This window comes from Dromiciops gliroides, chromosome 3, assembly GCF_019393635.1.
Source record: "Dromiciops gliroides isolate mDroGli1 chromosome 3, mDroGli1.pri, whole genome shotgun sequence".
Taxonomy (NCBI): domain Eukaryota; kingdom Metazoa; phylum Chordata; class Mammalia; order Microbiotheria; family Microbiotheriidae; genus Dromiciops; species Dromiciops gliroides.
Genome location: NC_057863.1, coordinates 96,429,413 through 96,448,706, shown reverse-complemented (window position 1 = coordinate 96,448,706; position 19,294 = coordinate 96,429,413). Strand labels below are relative to the sequence as shown.

The following is a 19,294-nucleotide window of genomic DNA, read 5'->3' as shown; positions in this document are numbered from 1 at the left end:
GTCTGATTGGCTGGTGAAAAGGACTGATGAATGATTCATGTTCACTTTCCCCTACAGGAGAAAAAACAGCAATGAATGCTAATCATATCCAAAAATATTTTAAGGACATGTATTAAAAAAGAGCTTAGATCTGAGCTTGGGCTACTAGGGGTTATTGCCTTGTTTATTATGCATGCAATTTTAACCTGTATGCTCACTAAAGAGAATAGTCCTTTAAAAAAAAAACACCACCATTCCTATATATACTCCTTAGAAAAATAGAAAGATGCACTGAGAGATCTTGGGTCCTTCCAAATCATGGTTTATTAACACCAATGTTTTAGAAATACTTAATATACAAAGGATTCAATTTATTCCTTCATTTCTATGAGGATATAATCTAACCTGGATTCTTAACCTTTTATATGTCTTGGACCCAGTATGGCAAAGCTTTTGGACCCATTCTCAGAATAATATTTTTATATTCATAAAATAAAACGAACTATACTGAAATATAGTTATCAGAACTTTTTTAAAAAACAAGCTCAGGGACCTCAAGTTAAGAACCACTTATCTACTCAGGAAACAGCATGTATTGTTTTAACTTCATTGAATTTGGATGGCAGAAGAAATGAGTTCTAAATCCAGCTCTGTTATTTGCTACCTGTCTGATTTTAAATGTCATTTCATTCCTCTAAACTTCAATTATCATGTCTATAAAATAAGAAGGCTGGGCTAGAAGATTTCTAAGATCCCTTCCAATTCTAAGTCCCAAGATCTTAGGGATGCTATTGTCCCACTGGCTATCCCCACCCCTTCCAGTGATATACATACTAGCTGGGCATGGGTAACTGTTCTTAAACTATGAAAAGTACTTGAAGAGACAATTTACTGTTACATTCATAGAGTATTTTTTCTAAGCTCCATCAGAAAAGTTCCAAAGAACCATATGTAGGGTCAGTAAGTTCACCCATTTTATTCATCCATGAATTCTTTCCATTAAGAAGAAGACTTGGGGACATTAAAAGTGTCTTAAAGAATGTAGGAAAAGATATTACACTTGTTCTGTTTTGCCCCCAGGAGCAGTGGGTAGAAGTTGCAAAGAAGAAAACTTAGGCTAGATGTCAGGAAAACCTTCCTAACAATTGGAGCTGTCCAAAATGGAGATGGACTGCCTGGAGAGGGGACGGGTTCTCCATCTGTGGACGTCTTTAAGATGAGAACTTATTAGCTCTGTGTGTGAGTTAGACTGGATAGCCAGTTCTAAAAATCTGTGATTGTGTTATTCCTCTGCACATTCAATGACTTTTAACCAACAGACCCCTCAGGATATGTACAGCACAGAGCTCCTGCAGAAAGACCCAGTAATCATGGAGAGTAATGTGTTCTTTTCTTGTCCTTCATCCTTTCTTTCCCTCTATCTTACTTTATCCCTAAAAGGATAACTATGATCTCCCTGTGCCCCACTATATTAACCCCTTAGGAAAGTGAGTTTACAAAGATTTAAATGCAACTAACCTCATGGAAACGGATAAGGGACTGAATTTCAATCAAAATGTGCTTTCAGAAATATGTTCTTTAGTTCATCGCTTGACCCCAGAGTCAACAGGTCAGGTAATCTCTATGCCTCAGTTTCCTTCTCTGCACAAATGGAGATAATGATGCCTATAGTGCTTACCTCCAACAAAGTTGTCTTGAGGTTCAAAAGGGATAAGAATCATAAAGCATTCTGAAAACTTTTGAAAAGTTTTCAAATTTTAAAGCACTATATAAAATCAGTTATTATTACTATTATTATCAATTAATGATAGTCTTTACAAGAAAACAAATGATAGTATAGACAGGATGCTGTCATGCATAGCAAGGGTGATGTTATTTCACTTAATTCTACTCTGAGGTGACTTTAAAGGGGTCTCTACATCTACTTTCTTTCGGGGTCACTTTCAAGAAACACCTAAAACAAGGAATAAATTTTGCCCCCAGATTGCTTGTGCTCCAGCCGAAGAGCTAAGACATGGCACTTTTTTTCTATAATTGTTAGTGAGTAGCAATTATGATCCTTTTATGGGGGCTTCACTATAAGAAAAAGGAGTCCAAATTATTTTGCAAGCCCATAAGACAAGGCAATTGTAAACAATGAGAAGTTCAGAGAAGAGAAGGAAAGGCATTTGAGTGGATGAGAAAACCAAACGTTAGGATTCAAGGATTCTTCTTACCTCAGAGTACAGCTGACCAGTGATGGAGGTGGTCTGAAGGTGCAGAAAGGCTAGCAAGAGAGCCAGGCATCTGGTCTTCATCTTGCCCTCTTTTCTGGAGTAGGCAATGTTTAGGGGGAAGCCTGGAGAGGCTTTTTATAGTATTCAATGGGAATTTCCCGAAGAGAAAAATTCCTCTAAGCACGTGATTTATGGTCATTTCTCAAAGAGTGGCACATACACACACACACAAAGAGAGATATGTATGACTCATGATCCCACTTCATAAATTGGCAGCATCGTATATACCACACCAGAGCCAGTTTATCTTCTGTTAATATTAACTTACGCAATCCTTTAGAAAGTGAAATATCTGATTTGTAGACCTGTACTTTATTTGGAAAACAAAAGACTGGATCAAAACAGTTCCTATGGATATGACCCCACCTGAGGCTACATGAAAGAAAGACAACTATCCATCTTTTCTATTCTAGTGCTTTCTTCTCATTAATGGACATCTGTTACAAAGTGTGGTACAGACACACAATGGGGCTCAACAGTCAGTACCCAAAGGTACCCTGGGCACTCTATAACTACCATTGAATAGCCACATGAATAGCCACATATTCCTTTCTGGACTGGCAGAGGTGTGGAGAGAGAGCATTCCAGGCATGAAAAATGGTCAATGCAAAAACTCAGAAATGGGTGAAGAGTTGAACAATGAGGATCATATGGCTAGATCACAGATTATATGGAGGGGAGTAGTTTGTAAGAAGGCTAAAAGATAAAGTAAAACATTGTGAAGACCTTTAAATGCTAAATAAAGGAGTCTATACTTGATTACTTAGGAGTAATAGGGAGCCATTGGAGTTTCTTGAGAGTAGGAGGTTGGCATGACCAGACCTGAGCTTGAAGTCATTTTTGGCAGCTGCACATAGGCTGGATTGCCAAGCATTTTTTATACATCATCCCATTTGGGGTTCACAACCACAATGTTGAAGCAAATATTATCGTTAACCTCATATTATAGATGAGAAAACTAAAGAAAGCTAAGCAACCACAGCGCGTGCTTTAAGTTGCTCAGGCAGTACTAAGGATAGAATTAGCTCTTCTAACCAATAGGACACATTCCAAAAGAACTAACAAGAAAAGGAAATTTGTCCTCCCTTTTCTGAATGCCCATCCTTTTCATCCTCAGTCTTGGTCTCATTAGTGCCCCTCCCCCATTTCAGCAGGCCCTACATTTAAGCATCTCTGTCTTCACACCCTTGTTTTGCAATACCTTCCTCATACCCAATACAATATCACATTCATTTATTGTTATTGTTATTCAATTGCTTCAGTTGTATCTGACTCTTCATGCCCCCATTTGGGGTTTTGTTAGCAAAGTGGTTTACCATTTCCTTCTCCAACTCATTTTTTTTTGGGGGGGGTTTTGGTGAGGCAATTGGGGTTAAGTGACTTGCCCAGGGTCACACAGCTAGTAAGTGTGTAAAGTGTCTAAGGCCAGATTTGAACTCAGGTCCTCCTGAATCCAGGGCCGGTGCTCTATCCACTGCACCACCTAGCTGCCCCTCCAACTCATTTTTTTATAGATGAGGAACTGAGGCAAACAGGGTTAAGTGACTTGTCCCATAGCTAGTAAGTGTTTGAGGCTAGATTTGAACTCAAGAAAATGAGTCTTCCTGACTCCAAAGCCCAGCACTTTAACCACTGTACCACTTAGCTGCCTTATTTATTTATAGATGCAGTTAAAGTTTACTAAATGCTTAATTTACAACTACCCTATGTGGTGAGTAGTACAAATATTATTATCCCTATTAATATTTAAGGAAACTGAGGCTCAGAGGGTTCAAATAATAGAAAGAATATTATATTAGGAGATGGGAGGCCTAGGTTTGATTCATACTTATACCATTTACTAGATTAATGATCCAGGACAAGTCCATTCATCTGCATGGGCCTCAGTTACTGAATTTACAAATTAGACATAGCCCCTTACCTGCCTGAAAATAGGGAGATGATTTCTCAAACTTCTTCTCATCTCTAAGATTCAGGAATATAGAATTCCTTTTTCAGTAAAGTGAACAACCCTGGGTTTCCCCATATATTGCCTGATATCTGGAGGAGAGAGTTGAGCATACAGAGTCCCTATCAGAAACAAAGTATTACACTCCAAATTTGTTTCTCTTATTTAGGTTGGAGAATTCGTGCTATCTAAGTATGGCCAAGAGCACCCGGTCTGCTTCCCAATGAAATTCAACTCTTTTTCTCTAGTTCCTTCAAGCTCCAGGACCTTCCTTCTCCTTGTTAGCCTCCTCTGGACACTCTCCATCTTATCAATACTTTTCTTAAAAAGTAGCACCTATGGGGGCAGCTAGGTGGCACATTGGATAAAGCACCAGCCCTGGATTCAGGAGGACCTGAGTTCAAATCCAGCCTCAGACACTTGACACTCACTGGCTATGTGACCCTGGGCAATTCAACCCTCACTGTCCCATCAAAAAAAAAAAAGTAGCACCCAAAACTGACTATAGTATTGTGAATATAGTTGGCACAGATCAACAACAGATAGATGACCAGTTCCTTATTCTTGGATGCTATGACTCACATAATACAGTCACAAGTTGTAATCTGGGTCTTTTTAGCTGTTTCATCCCATTTGGGGAATGTTTTTAAATCATATTGAACTTATACTAAAACTCCTATATTTTTATGAGGTGAACTTCAAAATGGCCACATCTCTTCCATTTTGTGCACATGAAGTTGATTTTTTTCTAAATGTAAGACTTTAGCTTTATCCCTATTAAATTTCAGCTGATTAGATTTAACCTAGTGCTATAGATCTTTTTGCCTTCTCTGGACCTCAGTGAAAAGGGGATAATTCTTTATACCTTTAGGGAGTAACCTCACAAGGTGATTATAATTCTTAAGTGGTTAGTGTGAAGCGCTCTGTAGGGGGTTAAGAGCAACGTGCAGCATGTAAATGTCACTTATCACCCAATGAGGAAATGGATGGGAATAATGACACCTACAATGACCACCTAAAAGGCTTTTTGTAAGGAGAGTATTTTGTTATATATTAAAGCACTAAGATTCAATGTATTGTATTTATGAATAGTGGAGCAATTCTCCTTGTCTCTCCTGCATCCACACAGTACACACACGTACACACACACACACACACACACACACACACACACACACACACACACACACGCTACCCAGACCTGGGAGAACCGATCCTCCCATTAGGCTTATGGTAGTCTCCTCTCTTCTGTTTTTCTTTACAATCTTCAGAATAATACTCTAATTTATTCAGTAGCCATAGAAGCATGAGAGCACTAGTGATGCCTGGATAATGAGATTATTAATAATAATGGTTTGATCAGTCCCTCTGCAAATACCTTTGTTCTAGAGAAACAACAGATCTGCTAGTTATTACCTGACTCAGAGATAGGAGAAAGTTCTCAGGGATGGAAATCACAGTGTATGATTTATAAAGTATATTCAGAAACTCTTGTGTCTCCTCTAGTGTTAAGGACACAGAGGCTCACATGAGTAATGGGTCATTCCACTCTGGCATTTTACAGGAAGGCTTTTGTTTTCATACCTTTTTTTTTCTTATGGGAACATCCCAAAATTCCATTTCATAAACCATTGTGACATATAGGGGAAGAATTTTTGCCTCATATCAAGAATGACCCTGGTGTGTTGACAAAACCAAAAGGAAATATGCCCTTGTACTTTTGGAAGAGATTCTCCATAGGGTGTGTGTGTGTGTGTGTGTGTGTGTGTGTGTGTGTGTGTGTGTGTGTGTGTGTAAGGTCTGGGTTTGGTGCCATCCACTCCTCAATTTAGTTAAAACATGATTCAATTAAACAAGCAGTACTCACTCACTAGGTATAAGGCACATACTGGTTGTTGGGGATGTAACGATGTATGTGGCTTCTCCCAGCAGTATCAAATTTTTAAAAGGGACTCCTGGAACCTGTTGCTCTGTGCCCTTTTCAGAAGCATCTTAACTTTTGTATTACTATTCTAAGATCACTTGATTAAAAATTTAGAGTTGGAACAACCTGGAGCCAAAAGGGAGAAGGAAAAAGGAAGGGAACGAGAATAAATTAGGTGCTTCCTCCATGCTGGGCACTGTCCTAAGCACTTTGCAAATATTATCACATTTGAACCTCATAACAACCCTAAGAGATAGGATTAAGAGATACTATTATTATTCCCATTTTATAGTTGAGGAAACTGAGCCAGGAAGAAGTTAAGTGATTTGCCCAGGGTCACTCAGTTCATAACTGTCTGAAGCTGGAAACTAAGGTCTTTCTAATTCTAGGGCACATGCTCTATCCACTGCACCACCCAGTTGCCTAAGAAAGTTGTGCATTCTAGTCATTGGGCAAGTTTCTTGACCCCTTTAAGCTTCAGTTTACTTCTCTATAAAATGAAGATATGTCTGTGTCATTATTCATGAGATCATGAACATCATAATTATATAATTAGCACTAGATAGAGCTAGACAGCAACATAAACATACAGACGTTTGCCTTTATATTATTTTTGCCTTTCATCATATAGCAGACTCACATTTAAAATTATGTTGTTTTCAAGTGAATCTTTTTTTTCTTCTATAGAAAAACCATTATTATTGGCCTATTCTCCAGGATTATTGAAAGGCACAACTAATAGAAATGATTGGACCAAGTCATTGTCCAAAATGTAGAGAGAAGCCATAAAAAGGTTTATTTTTAAGAAATGGAAAAATTATTCTTCAATGTGGAATTGCAGCTCAGCGCTTCAAACGAATGATCCACCCAAGCATATAGAAGTGCCTGTCGGCATTTTCTGTGCACTCAGAGGTCAGGACGACCCTGCCAGGATTATGAAATAGCTCAGCTTCAACTAAAGTATGCCCTTGTAGTGAAAATATTCAACACCATAGACAACACAGGCACCTCTCCAGCCACAGGTACTGCCCAGTAGCCAATGGCCAATGCTCCCAATTATAATCTATGTGGCAAGTGGGAGAGCACAAGAATTGATGGGTAGTCTATTTTTCAATGGATAAGTGAGTTAATTCTTCTAATCAGCCATTATATTTTACTTAGTTTCAGTGGCAGCCAGACTGATTGCAGAAATATTCATTTCCATAGAGTCATTCATGATAGAAGGCTAGACCTTGGGAAATTGGTCCATAATGAAGAGAGGAAAGCTAGAGTTCATCATCACCCATTATGTCAAATAAACAAGGATGTACAAAAGCATCCTATGTGCTCACACAAGAAATGAAAAGGTCACAGGCAACAGAGTATCCAGAGGCAGTTTATCCCATAAACATTGGATGGCTTATGTAGCAAGAATTATGGGCACAACAACTGGACCATATGAATTGAAGACTAAGTTCTTAAAAACCATTAACCAAGAATATATAAACTCAATGAAATGAGTCACTGGTCCAATTATTAGAATAGGCATGGAAATGGTGAATATCTGAAGAGATGGTGGGCTACCCAACCTTGGAGGTCTTCAAGCAGAACATGCTTCCTTTTGTGTGTTGTCTCCCCCATTAGATTGTAAGCCCCTTGAGGTTTGGGACTATCTTTTGCCTTCATTGTATCCCCAGTGCTTAGTGGAGTACTTAGCACATAGAAGATGATTAATGAATTTTTGTTGACTGACAACCACTTGTCAGGTAAGTTAACACAGTAGATTCCTCTCTATATCATTTGGACTATATGGCCACTGAAAAACCTTCAAACCATCAAATTCAGTGATTCAGTCCTGGTATGTCATACATTGGCACTTGTGCTCAGTCTCATTGGATGAGAAAATGAAAGCATCTATCTCCCTGAAATCTAGGTTATACATCTTCTGCCTGCCCTCAAATGCAATGCAGTCTCCAGATCTGAAGATAACCTGCAGTTTAAAAAGTTCTTCAAATAATGGGCACTGTAACTGTCAAATTCCCCACCCACAATGACTTCTCAATAAGTTGAGAAAACAAAGAAGAGGAAGAGATATTTCCAAAGTCCTTTGGATAAAGGAATGTTATGATTGAGCTTTAAAACCTAAGGGATTACTTATTCTTCCTGATTTCAGAACAGCAATATCTTAAGTTAATCCCAGGTAGGTAGCTTTCATTATGTTAACAGCATATTACTAAACAAGGAATTTCCAATAAGAAAAAGATATTTCCTCATTCGTTGACTTTTGAACTGAAAAAATATTGATGCTATCTTAAAATTTTACAATCCAGTCTTAGAACAATCTGTTTTTAGCTCACGTTGTCCTTTCATTTTACCGGGGGGTGGGGGGAGGGGGCGAGAGGGGCAGGGAAAGAAGTGGTATTAGGGCACAAGATTTGAGATGGAAAAAAACAGGGCCTAAAGTGTGATGTTCATATGCTATGTGGTGATGGGCTTTGGAGTCAGAGGACTTGAATGTAAATTCTAGTTCTGCTGCTTACAACCTATGTGACAGGACAACTTCATATCTGTAAGCCTCAATTTCCTCAACTATAAAATGGAAATTATATTGCCTGCACCATGTGCTTTGCAGGACTGCTGTGAGAAAGCATACGGTTAATTCTAAGGCTATATCAGCAGTAGCATGCCCATTATTGTTTACTTTCATGGATCCATGATGTCCTCGATTTGAAGACTCCATTAATGCAAATTGCAGCCCATTCATGCCTTCTTACCCTGTATGATTATGGATAGAGTACTGGACCTGTAAATTCAAATCCAGCTTGAGACATTTATTGGTTATATGACTGTAGACAAGTCACTTAACCAGCCTGCCTCCGTTTCTTCATCTGTAAAATGGAGATAATCGTAGCACCTACTTCACAGGGTTCTTTTGAGGGTAAAAAAGATTTAATATTTGTAAAGTGTTTTGCAGACCTTAAAGCACTATGTAAATGCTAGCTATTATTGTTGTGATTATTCTTATTCTCCCATAGATTCTCCCCAGAGAATCTATTCAACGTGCCAGAGGCCTTCCTCTAAGGATTTATACATGCTGTGGGTACCAATGCAATACTTGGGTTCTCTGTGGCCTTCAGAAAATCCACTCTGGTGTCTTGCTATGGCTTAGAGGTGACCCTGAGTCTCTGAAGGTTCTAGAAGGGTCTTTCAAAATCGAAGAACTTGTATCAATGACAGAATTTATGTGCTATCCAACTACCAGCCTGGATAAGCCCAGAGGTGACCCCTAAATAATTCTTTGGCCACAGCAAACCATGAAGCCTATAACTACCACCATTGTTGCCATCATCGTCATCCATTGTTCCATCAATCTGCCAGCCTCTAAGTCACAAAAACCTGAGTCGAGTCTGCCACTAACTCATACTGGTTAAAGGACCCAACAAGTATCTTACCCTTTCCAAGCCATAGACACATGAAAAGACTCTAAGTGCCAAAAAGGTTACAGAAGTGTGTGCCTTGTTGAAAACAGATGCCTCCCCAGAAGTTTCCTACCCCAAATAGTCACAGATCTGAGCCAAAAAGAAAGATCATTATTGTTACTTCTGTTGTAACTCTGGCTACAGTTGCCGCCTGTGTTTTTGTAAGATGTAGGCCCCACTCCCTACTTCTTGCCATTAAGGCACAGTGGGTTACAGGAAGCCAGAAGGGTTACCTTAAAGCATTAAGACTTGAAGGAGAGAGAGAGAGAGAGAGAGAGAGAGAGAGAGAGAGAGAGAGAGAGAGAGAGAGAGAGAGAACAGAGAGAGACACAGATACAGAAGGGAAGGGAAGGGGACAAAGGAACGAAGAGAGAGACAGAGAGAGCAAGCCTTGGGGACACAATCAAAATTGTCAAGTCTAAAGGCTATTCAGTATGAGGTAAGATTCTATACTTCACTGAAGACTGAAACCTAGTCAGTTTGTGAAACTAAAATGTTTAGGGTATGCCAAGAATGATTCCAAAAAACGCACACCAAAAAAAATACAATGCCTTCCCTCAAGAAATTTACAGTGTTGTCAAGGAGACAAGACATATGGGGTCAGAGGAGTTGAAAGTGGAAGAAATTCCAAGACCATTCTTTCCTCTCATTTTACAGATAAGAAAATGGAGCTCCAAAGAAATACAGCTATTCACCCAAAATCACATAGCAACATAGGATTCACATGGGGGTCCTCTGACTTCCAAAGCCAGTGCTCTTGCCAGGATGCCAGGATTCCTTATGGATGCAAAACAATTAGAGAACAATAGAATTTTGGGCCTAGAAGGAGATAAGCCAGGTTCAAATTAATCAATCCATAAGCATTTATTAAACACCTACTATATGCCAGGCATTGTGTCAGGTGCTGTGAGATACAAAAAGTAGCAAAAGACAGTCCCTGTCCTAAAGGAACTCATAGTATAATGGAGAAGATAACATTTCATGCAAACAACTGTGTACAAACAAGCCATGTAATACTCCTGCCTTATTTTCTAGCAAGGACATCTTGGGCTAATCACTTAACCTCTCCAAAGCTTGTTTCCTCATCTGTAAAATGGAGAAGATAACACTTGCACTATATACTCCACAGGGTTGATACTAAACCTAAAAGCACATGTCAGATATAATTAACATGTCAGTTTATTTTGCTTAATTTCTTTTTGTTATAAGGAGAGTTTTACTGAGGATGTCTTTAGAAATAACTATGATGTAAAAGCAAAAGCCATCAACAAAATGCTTTCTTTTTTTTTTACAAAAACCTTTAAAGCACTATGAAAACACGAGTTCTTGTTATTATAATAGCAGTTCTGAACATCTACTTTGTATTTTGCCTTCTGTTCTCCACTAACTACTTCTGGTCAAGAATTTCCAGGCCCGTCATATTTTCCCTTTTATTAGATTTGCCTCTAAGTCTGCTCCCGTTGTAAAAAACCATCCCAGTTCTTTATTCTGTCTTGCTTGATGTACTGAGCAAAGCACACATTGTGAATGGGGGTCAAGAAGGCCAATGGCTCATTTGGCCCCAGGAGACCTAATTCTATTTCCAACTCCACTGCTGGGCCCTCAGGCTCGATGAGTGTAGAGGGCCTCTTTTTAGTTCTGATTTCCCACTGGCTCAATGGGACTCCAAATATCTACAAGGGACAGAAAGGGAAGATCTTCTGAGGGCCAGAAAGCCCATGGGGGGAGGCGGGGAGAGGAGAAAGCTCTACAGGAAAATTATACTGTGGGACATGTAGCTAGTGAATTTTCACAACTGTTCCATAATAGTCATTGTAATGTTGGTACTAGGAGCAGTGGTACAGAAGTCCGAGGATCTGTGTATTGAAATCCTAGTTCTTCCCATTTTTAGTCATATGATTTTGGACAAGTTGTTTAACCTCTCTGGTTCTCAGTTTTATCAGTGATGAAAAATGAGGATTGAGATGATCTGTAAGGTCCATTCAACTCTAAATTACATGATGACTCATAAAGGTTAAGAGAAGTGAGTTTGGTGTCCAGCCTTCTCTAGCACAATTCAGAAGATTCTGGTTCTATCCAGTACCCAGACACCTCTAGGATTGCCTAGAATTCAGTTCAATTCAAACAGAACTTATCCAGTGAGTACAGTGGGGTTGGGTGGAGACATAACATCCAGACATTCCAGTTCAGCCTGAATTAGGAAACCTGAATACAAATCCTGTCTTTTAAAATTGACTGGCTGTAAGAGAGAAATTATACACAAGCCAGAAAGGTCAGTAGATTTTTTTTTTAAAAAGACTTATTTAAGACAGATCTTAACTTCTCAGGGGTTTAGTATCTTCACCTATAAAAGGTATAATAACACATAGACTGCCTACTTCACAGGTCTATCATGAAGAAAGAACTTTGTATAAATCTTAATGTGTTTTTAGTTATCATTATCATCATTATATTGTTATTTTGACTATTATAGGGAAATGATTTATTATATTATCTAGAAAATTTTCTTATTATTATACTCTTTAAACCCAACTTTATGTGATTAGAGATTGTTTGCACCCAGAATGTTGCCTGCCCTCAGTAACTCTCTAGGAAAGCCATAGATAACTACAAGGAATTTGGGGTTCACCCAGGTCCCAAATCCACCCAGAACATTTTTGGTTTGGGTCCACTTAAGTCGGTGTTTTGATTCTTTTCATGTGATTCTTGTGTGACTTGTACGATGCTTTTTTTCAGATGATTTGTGTGCAACTCGAGTAAGGAAACTTTCTCAAAAATCTTTGTAATACAAAGCTTCCAGAACCTGGGGAGGGGAGCCACCCCTTCTCTCTGGCTCTCCACTCTCCCACTTGACCTAATAAAATTTCTTTTTAAAACTATTTCACATTTGGGGGTTTGTTCTCATAAGCAACATTATTTTTTCTTCTAATACCCACCCACCCCTCTCTTCCCACTTTTAGATAACTGCTGGCTCCATAAACTTGCTCTCCAACTGGCTTTCCATGCAGAAGGTAGAATGTCCCTACCAAGAATGGGAATATGGCTTGAAGCTGATGCAGGTCACTTCTGTATCTGGGCTTTTGAGCTTCACCTGGCAGAGCCCTAGAATGGCTATGGACAAAAGACCCAACCTTCCTACCAGCAGGGTCTGGGATAGCAGTCCAGGCCTTCATCACTGCCAAAGTACTCTTGGAATAGCTTGTAAGGTTTGCTTCCTCCACTCTCTTCCCACAAACTTCATATCACCCCTAAAATAATTTTTATTAAATCTTAATCTGCTCATGTTATTCTTCTGCTCAAAAGTCAATTGATTAATGGACAAACATTTATCAAGACCCAATGACTAAAACTAAACAATGCCTGCCTGACCAAAAGGAATTTTAAAAAGGCAAACAACATTTATGTTTACAGGTATATATAAAATCTATTCCCAAAAGATATGAGGTAACTTTGTGATGAATAGGAAAGTATCAGCAGCTAAAAAGGATTAGATAATGTTTCATGCAGAAAGTGGCTCTTGAACTGAGTCCTGAAGAAAGCCAGAGGTTCCAAGAGGAGTAATTGCATTCCAGGCAAGAGAGACAGCCTGGGCAAAAGTCCAGAGGTGAGAAATGGAGTATCAGGTGTGAGGAATAGCAAGCAAGCCATTTTGGCTGGACCAGAGAGTGCATGGAAGAGAGAAGAGTAATGGAATAATGCTGGAAAGGTAGATGAAACAAGGTAGTCAAGAACTCTAAATGACAAAGATTATACTTGGTCTTAGAGTCCTGGGGTTTTATTGAGTGAGGGGAGGATGAACATGGTCATACCTGCCTTTTAGGAAAAGCACTTTGGGGGATATATGCATATATACACATATATATATATATATCATATATCATATATATAATATATATGGAGAACATATATTGTGTATGTACGGAGTGAGAAAGGACTTGAGGTGTGGAGACCAATTAAGAGTCTATTACAAGGGGCAGCTAGATGGCGCAGTGGATAAAGCACTGGCCTTGGATTCAGGAGGACCTGAGTTCAAATCCAACCTCAGATACTTGACACTTAACTAGCTGTGTGACCCTGGGCAAGTCACTTAACGCTCATTGCCCTGCAAAAAACAAAAAAAGAGTCTATTACAATAGTCCACCTGGGCGGTGATAAGAGCCTGAGGAAGGGTTGTTGCTGTCTAAGTGAAAAGAAGAAGAGAGAATCAAGAGATTCTTGGAAGGTACAAACTCTAAGATGTGGCAGCTGGTTGAATATGTGGGTGAGTAAGAGTGAAGAATGACACAAAGGATGCAAATTTTGTAACACTGTACTGTACTGGTGATTCCCTTGACAGAAATACAGAAAAATCTGCAGTGGCTCCCTATTACCTCCCAAGTAAAGTTCAAACTTCTTCATCTTTCATTCAAGTCCCAGCACAGCCTGGTGTACTGTACTGTACTGTACCTTCACACCTCTATACATTCTCTCTGGCTGTTTGCTACCCTTGAAATTCCTTTCATTCCTGTCTTGTCTCATTGAACTCCTACTCATCCTTTTTTTTGGCAGGGAGGTGAGGCAATTGGGATTAAGTGACTTGCCCAGGATCACACATCTAGTAAGTGTTAAGTGCCTGAGGTCAGATTTGAACTCAGGTCCTCCTGACTCCAGGGCCACTGCTCTATCCGCTGCACCACCTAGTTGCCCCCTACTCATCCTTTTGACATGGGACTTAGAATAAATCAGAGAAAGTTTCTCCTGTGAGAAGCAAAACCAAAGATGACCAGATAACAGGACAGACATATTAAGGAATCAAGGGACTATTAAAGTTTAGATTGACCATCTAGATGTCAGGACAGACATATCTAAGGAGTAAGGGGAGATAAAATTCTAGAGCAAGAAATTCAATTAGGTGTGGCTACTACCTAACCAGAGCTAGGACAGAGAGATAACTCCAAAGGTCAGGACCAGCATTTCAAAAAAATTCCCCATCGGGGAGGCTAGGTGGCGCAGTGGATAGAGCACCAGCCCTGGAGTCAGGAGTACCTGAGTTCAAATCTGGCCTCAGACACTTAACACTTACTAGCTGTGTGACCCTGGGCAAGTCACTTAACCCCAATTGCCTCACTAAAAAAAAATTTAAAAAAAATTCCCCATCGACTCTCAGGAATATGACAAGCATCCAAGCTTTCCCCACCCCACCCGAAAAAGAAACTTTCCAGTTTTCAAGTGGACACCCCATCTATCCTCCATAAAAGCTTCCCTCTGTTCTAGGAGAAGAATATTTCTAAGCCCTCCTCCCCAAGGGGTTAAGTCTTTGACTTTACACTTGGTCAGTTTCCTAGCGCCAAATAAAAGACCACTTTAATTCTTTCTTTTTTTTTTTTTTTTAGTGAGGCAATTGGGGTTAAGTGACTTGCCCAGGGTCACACAGCTAGTAAGTGTTAAGTGTCTGAGGCCGGATTTGAACTCAGGTACTCCTGACTTCAGGGCCGGTGCTCTATCCACTGCGCCATCTAGCTGCCCAGACCACTTTAATTCTAACTGGACTCTGTGTGAGTATAATTCTTTATTGAGGAACACCTAAGAACCACCACAAATCCCCCGTGACATCACTACCCAGAAGTTCCCTATGATCCTTCACCTCTCTGCCTCCTCCTGCTCATAATAACATTTCATTTAGCACCGTGTTCTGGAATTATACAATGTATTTGTCATATGATATTATGTATCAGAATCATCTATTGGTGATTTTTCCCACTACTTTACTATAAGCTGTCTGAGGACAGGCACCTCATCTTGTCCATTTGCCCAGCACCTGACACAATGCTCTCCACAAAGTAGGTAAGGTTTGTTAATTATTTGATCGATTCCTACAGTGACCACAGAAAATGAAAGTAATTATTTGTAAGACAAGTTTCTGGGGCCTCATTGGAAGACAGTATATAACCATGTCATAACGCTGGATTTAGAATCCAAAACCTAGTTAAAATACCACCTCGGTGACCTTAGACAAGTCAGTCAACCTCTCGATGCCTCCATTTCTTCATCTGAGGAATAGGTATACTAATTTCTACACTTCCTACCTGACAGGATTACTACAAAGAAAACACTTTATAAATCTTGAAGAGGAATCAGAGTGAGAACAATTCCTATTCTTGCTACACCCATGTTAAGAGAGGCTACACAGGAGAATTAGTTGGCTGGGCAGTTTTCCAGACCTTTATGGAATTAAAAAAAAGAGTTAGCCATTGCTATACAAAGAAGACGTGATGGATTTCTGAAAAGTACACACAGTAGGGAATTGCTCTCATTACAGTTAAAAGAAGAAAAAGTATCAGGAGCCAAATGATGAATAGCAAAGAGGTATTTTATGTATAGATGTGAAATGTGTAGGGGGGGCAGAAGGGAGTGTACTGGGGCCAAATCCAATCATCTTGTGAAAAGAGGAAATACAAAAGTCAGTCACCAAAAATGTCATATCCTGCACTCTATAATAGCAGGATTGTGTCAGGCAGCTGATATTAGAGAGGTAGGCAGTACACCAAAAGATGGACACTGTCTTATAAGCCAATGTAAGGAATGGAATGCAAAGATTCAATCCTATGCCCTAGGCCTAATTGGCCTCACTCAGTTTCCCAAGATACTAGGTCCTTTTCTCTTTGCCTTTGACCTAAACGCTTTTAATAATAGCTAGCATTGGGGCAGCTAGGTGGTGCAGTGGATAGAGCACTGGCCCTGGATTCAGGAGGAACTGAGTTCAAATCTGGCCTCAGACACTTGACACTTACTAGCTGTGTTGACCCTGGACAAATCACTTAACCCCAATTGCCTCACACATAAAACAAAAATAGCTAGCATTTATAAAGCGTTTTAGCAATATTCTCTCATTTGATCTTCACAACAGCCCTGGAAGTTAGGTGCTATTATTATTCTCATTTTACAGATAAGGAAATTGAGGCAAATAGAGCTTAAGGGACTTTCCTAAGGCCACACAGCTAGTAAGTATCTGAGCTAGCACTGGAACTCAGCTTCTCTTGACTCCAGATCCAGCACTCTATCCATTGAACTACCTAGCATCCTAAATATAGGGTAAACTTGGTAAAGTCCTCAGATTTTAAGCCAGCACTTTTAAATTGATTAGAAATGTAACCATTTATTTTCTTATATACTTTATCAGAACACAAAGTATTAGTGAGCTGATATTAGATAGCAATGTTTGGACACATGTTAAGGATATATGCCCCTCCTTAAAGCTAAAGCAAACTGTGATTACTCAGGCTTGCTTTAATGTCTAAGGTATCACAGAACTAATAATACATATGATCTTATGACTTTCCTGGTCCTTGAGCCTACGTGACTCCCAGAGTCAATGAACCCCAAAACACACATCCCCTTCCTTTCTTCTTCCTCTTGTTTCAACACAATCCATACCACAAGAGTTTATTTTCTATAATGTTAGCAAAGTAAACGAGCATATATTAATTTAAAATTAACACAAAGTATAAAATGATTGGTATTTCACATAAATGAACTATACCTCATCCCAGACCACATGGCTCTTAATTCATTATATGATTCTATTTAAAGCTGTCATAGGCCTTGCCTGGTCCCCAATCCTCTCTAGTCCAGGAGCTTCCCACCACTGTATCTGCTCCCAGAGGAGAACAGTGCCTTCACCCATCTTGACTTTCTGGATCAAGCTCATTGATCCATTCTTCTAATCTCAGACAGACACTCGGGAAGTTAACTGATGGTGAGGTAGGTTTCGAGTGCTCCAATCATATTGCCAGATAATCATCTGGTGGATTAGATATTTAACTTCGCTTCCCGCTGTCAAAGAGCAAATCTGGAAATCCAAACCAGGAAATATATGAAATAAAATGAAAATGAAGGGAAATAATGGTAAAGTCTCATACCTGAATTTAGAAAAAATCAGCTCCACAAGGGGAGGGGAGATGGAAGTTTTTTGGTTGATTTTCTTTCTTTAATTTTTTAGGGTTGTTTTTTGTTTTGTTTTGTTTTTTCAAAAAGATGCCTCATTATTTTAGTGTACTTCAAGCTCAAGAAATTATGAGTATGAAAGGCTAATTCAAGCTTAGACTGAATTAAGAAAGGCATAGCATTCAAAACTAGAGAGGCTATAGCAGGCCAGTGTGGACCAAGGCAATCTGATAGTTCAAGTTTGAGATTTGAATGAAATGAGACACTTGGTATCTAACATCTAACAGTTGTCACCTAACAATTAGCAAAAAGAATACTTAGCTATTCAGAAGAGAGAATGGATATTGATCAATGGTACCATTGATTCTGTTAAGTATAAGTATATATGTGTGTATACACACACACACACACACACACACACATATATACATACACACACATATATGTCCTTTGTTCTTGAAGAGGACTATGACATTGGGGTAATGTCATGACTTGCAGTGAATTGGATTTAGGTGACGGAGGGCTGTGCAATGTCACTAACCTTCCTCCTTCCTCCAGAGCCATCTGGGTACAGTGGCAAAATATACATCAGGATGACTGGAGATGACCCTGGATGTTTAAGGCAATTGAGGTTAAGTGACTTGCCTAGGGTCACACAGCTAGTAAGTGTCTGAGGTGAGATTTGAACTCAGGTCCTCCTGACTCCAGGGTCAGTGCTTTATCTATTATGCCACCTAGCTGCCCTTGTTAAGTACAAATGTCTAATTTGGATCATGAAGTTTTGGTCATTTTTCTGGTCTTCCAGTTTTAGGAACCAACTGGAATCTCTTGTGGCCTCTTGTACTCAAGACAATCAAAAGAGGAACCTCAGAAACCATCCAGACCAATCATCACATTTTACAGAAGAGGAAACTGAGGTCCAGGAGAGTTAAGTGATTGGCCCAAGGTGACATAGATCATAACTGGCAGAATCCAAGATATGAATACAGACCCTGTGACTACAGATCTAGCATTCTTTATTCTTGTTCAGATATCAGGTGAACCAGAAAGCTTCTGAGGTCTCTTCTAATGCTAAGATTCAGTGATCCTGTGAACCATTTCCATCACCTCAAAATCAGAATAATTCAACAGATGAAGTAAGAGATGAGAGTGAAGAGGAACAGCAAATGGGAACACCTAAACTATACCAGAGACAGCTATATGGTACAGTAGATAGAGCACTAGGCTCACAGTCAGGAAAATGCATCTTCATGAGTTCAAATCTGGTCTCAGACACTTACTAGCTGTGTGAGCATGGGCAAGACACTTAACCCTGTTTGCCTCAGTTTCCTCATATATAAAATAAGGCAAAGAAGGAAATGGCAAATCACTCCAGTAACTTTATCAAGAAAACCCCAAATGAGGTCACAAAGAATTGGACACAACTGAACAATAGCGATGACAAAAGAATACGGAGACCACTGGGCCACTGATGCCTGATTAGAATAGCAAGAGTTCACAATTGTTGGAAGCAAAGAGTGCTATCCAGACAGAAGAGATATGGAAGGAGGCAGAAACATAGGGGAGCAAATCCCCACCACTCCATGAGCACCAGAGTTCTACCTGTGAAAAATCTATAAATCAGAAACTACAGATTTGTGGGAAGAATCACTATTTTTAAGGGCTCAGATGCAAATCCTTTCTGTTTCACTAACTTATAAATAATAATTAGCATTTACATAGCACTTTAAGGTTTGCAAAGTATTTTGCATGTTATCTCATAAAATCATGTTTTGAACTTTTTGAG

At 39.4% G+C, this 19,294-nt stretch overlaps 1 protein-coding gene across 2 annotated transcripts in view; it reads right to left on the bottom strand.

Moving 5' to 3' along the window:
* Positions 1–2,289, bottom strand: part of OLFM4 (olfactomedin 4) — a 43,263-nt gene extending 40,974 nt beyond the window's left edge. For both annotated transcript variants that reach the window (XM_043991065.1, XM_043991066.1), the window contains exon 1: positions 2,196–2,289. In XM_043991065.1, coding sequence (XP_043847000.1) covers positions 2,196–2,276 — 81 coding nt within the window. In that variant the 5' untranslated portion in view covers positions 2,277–2,289. The remainder of the gene's footprint in view (positions 1–2,195) is intronic.
* Positions 2,290–19,294: the final 17,005 nt, after the last annotated feature.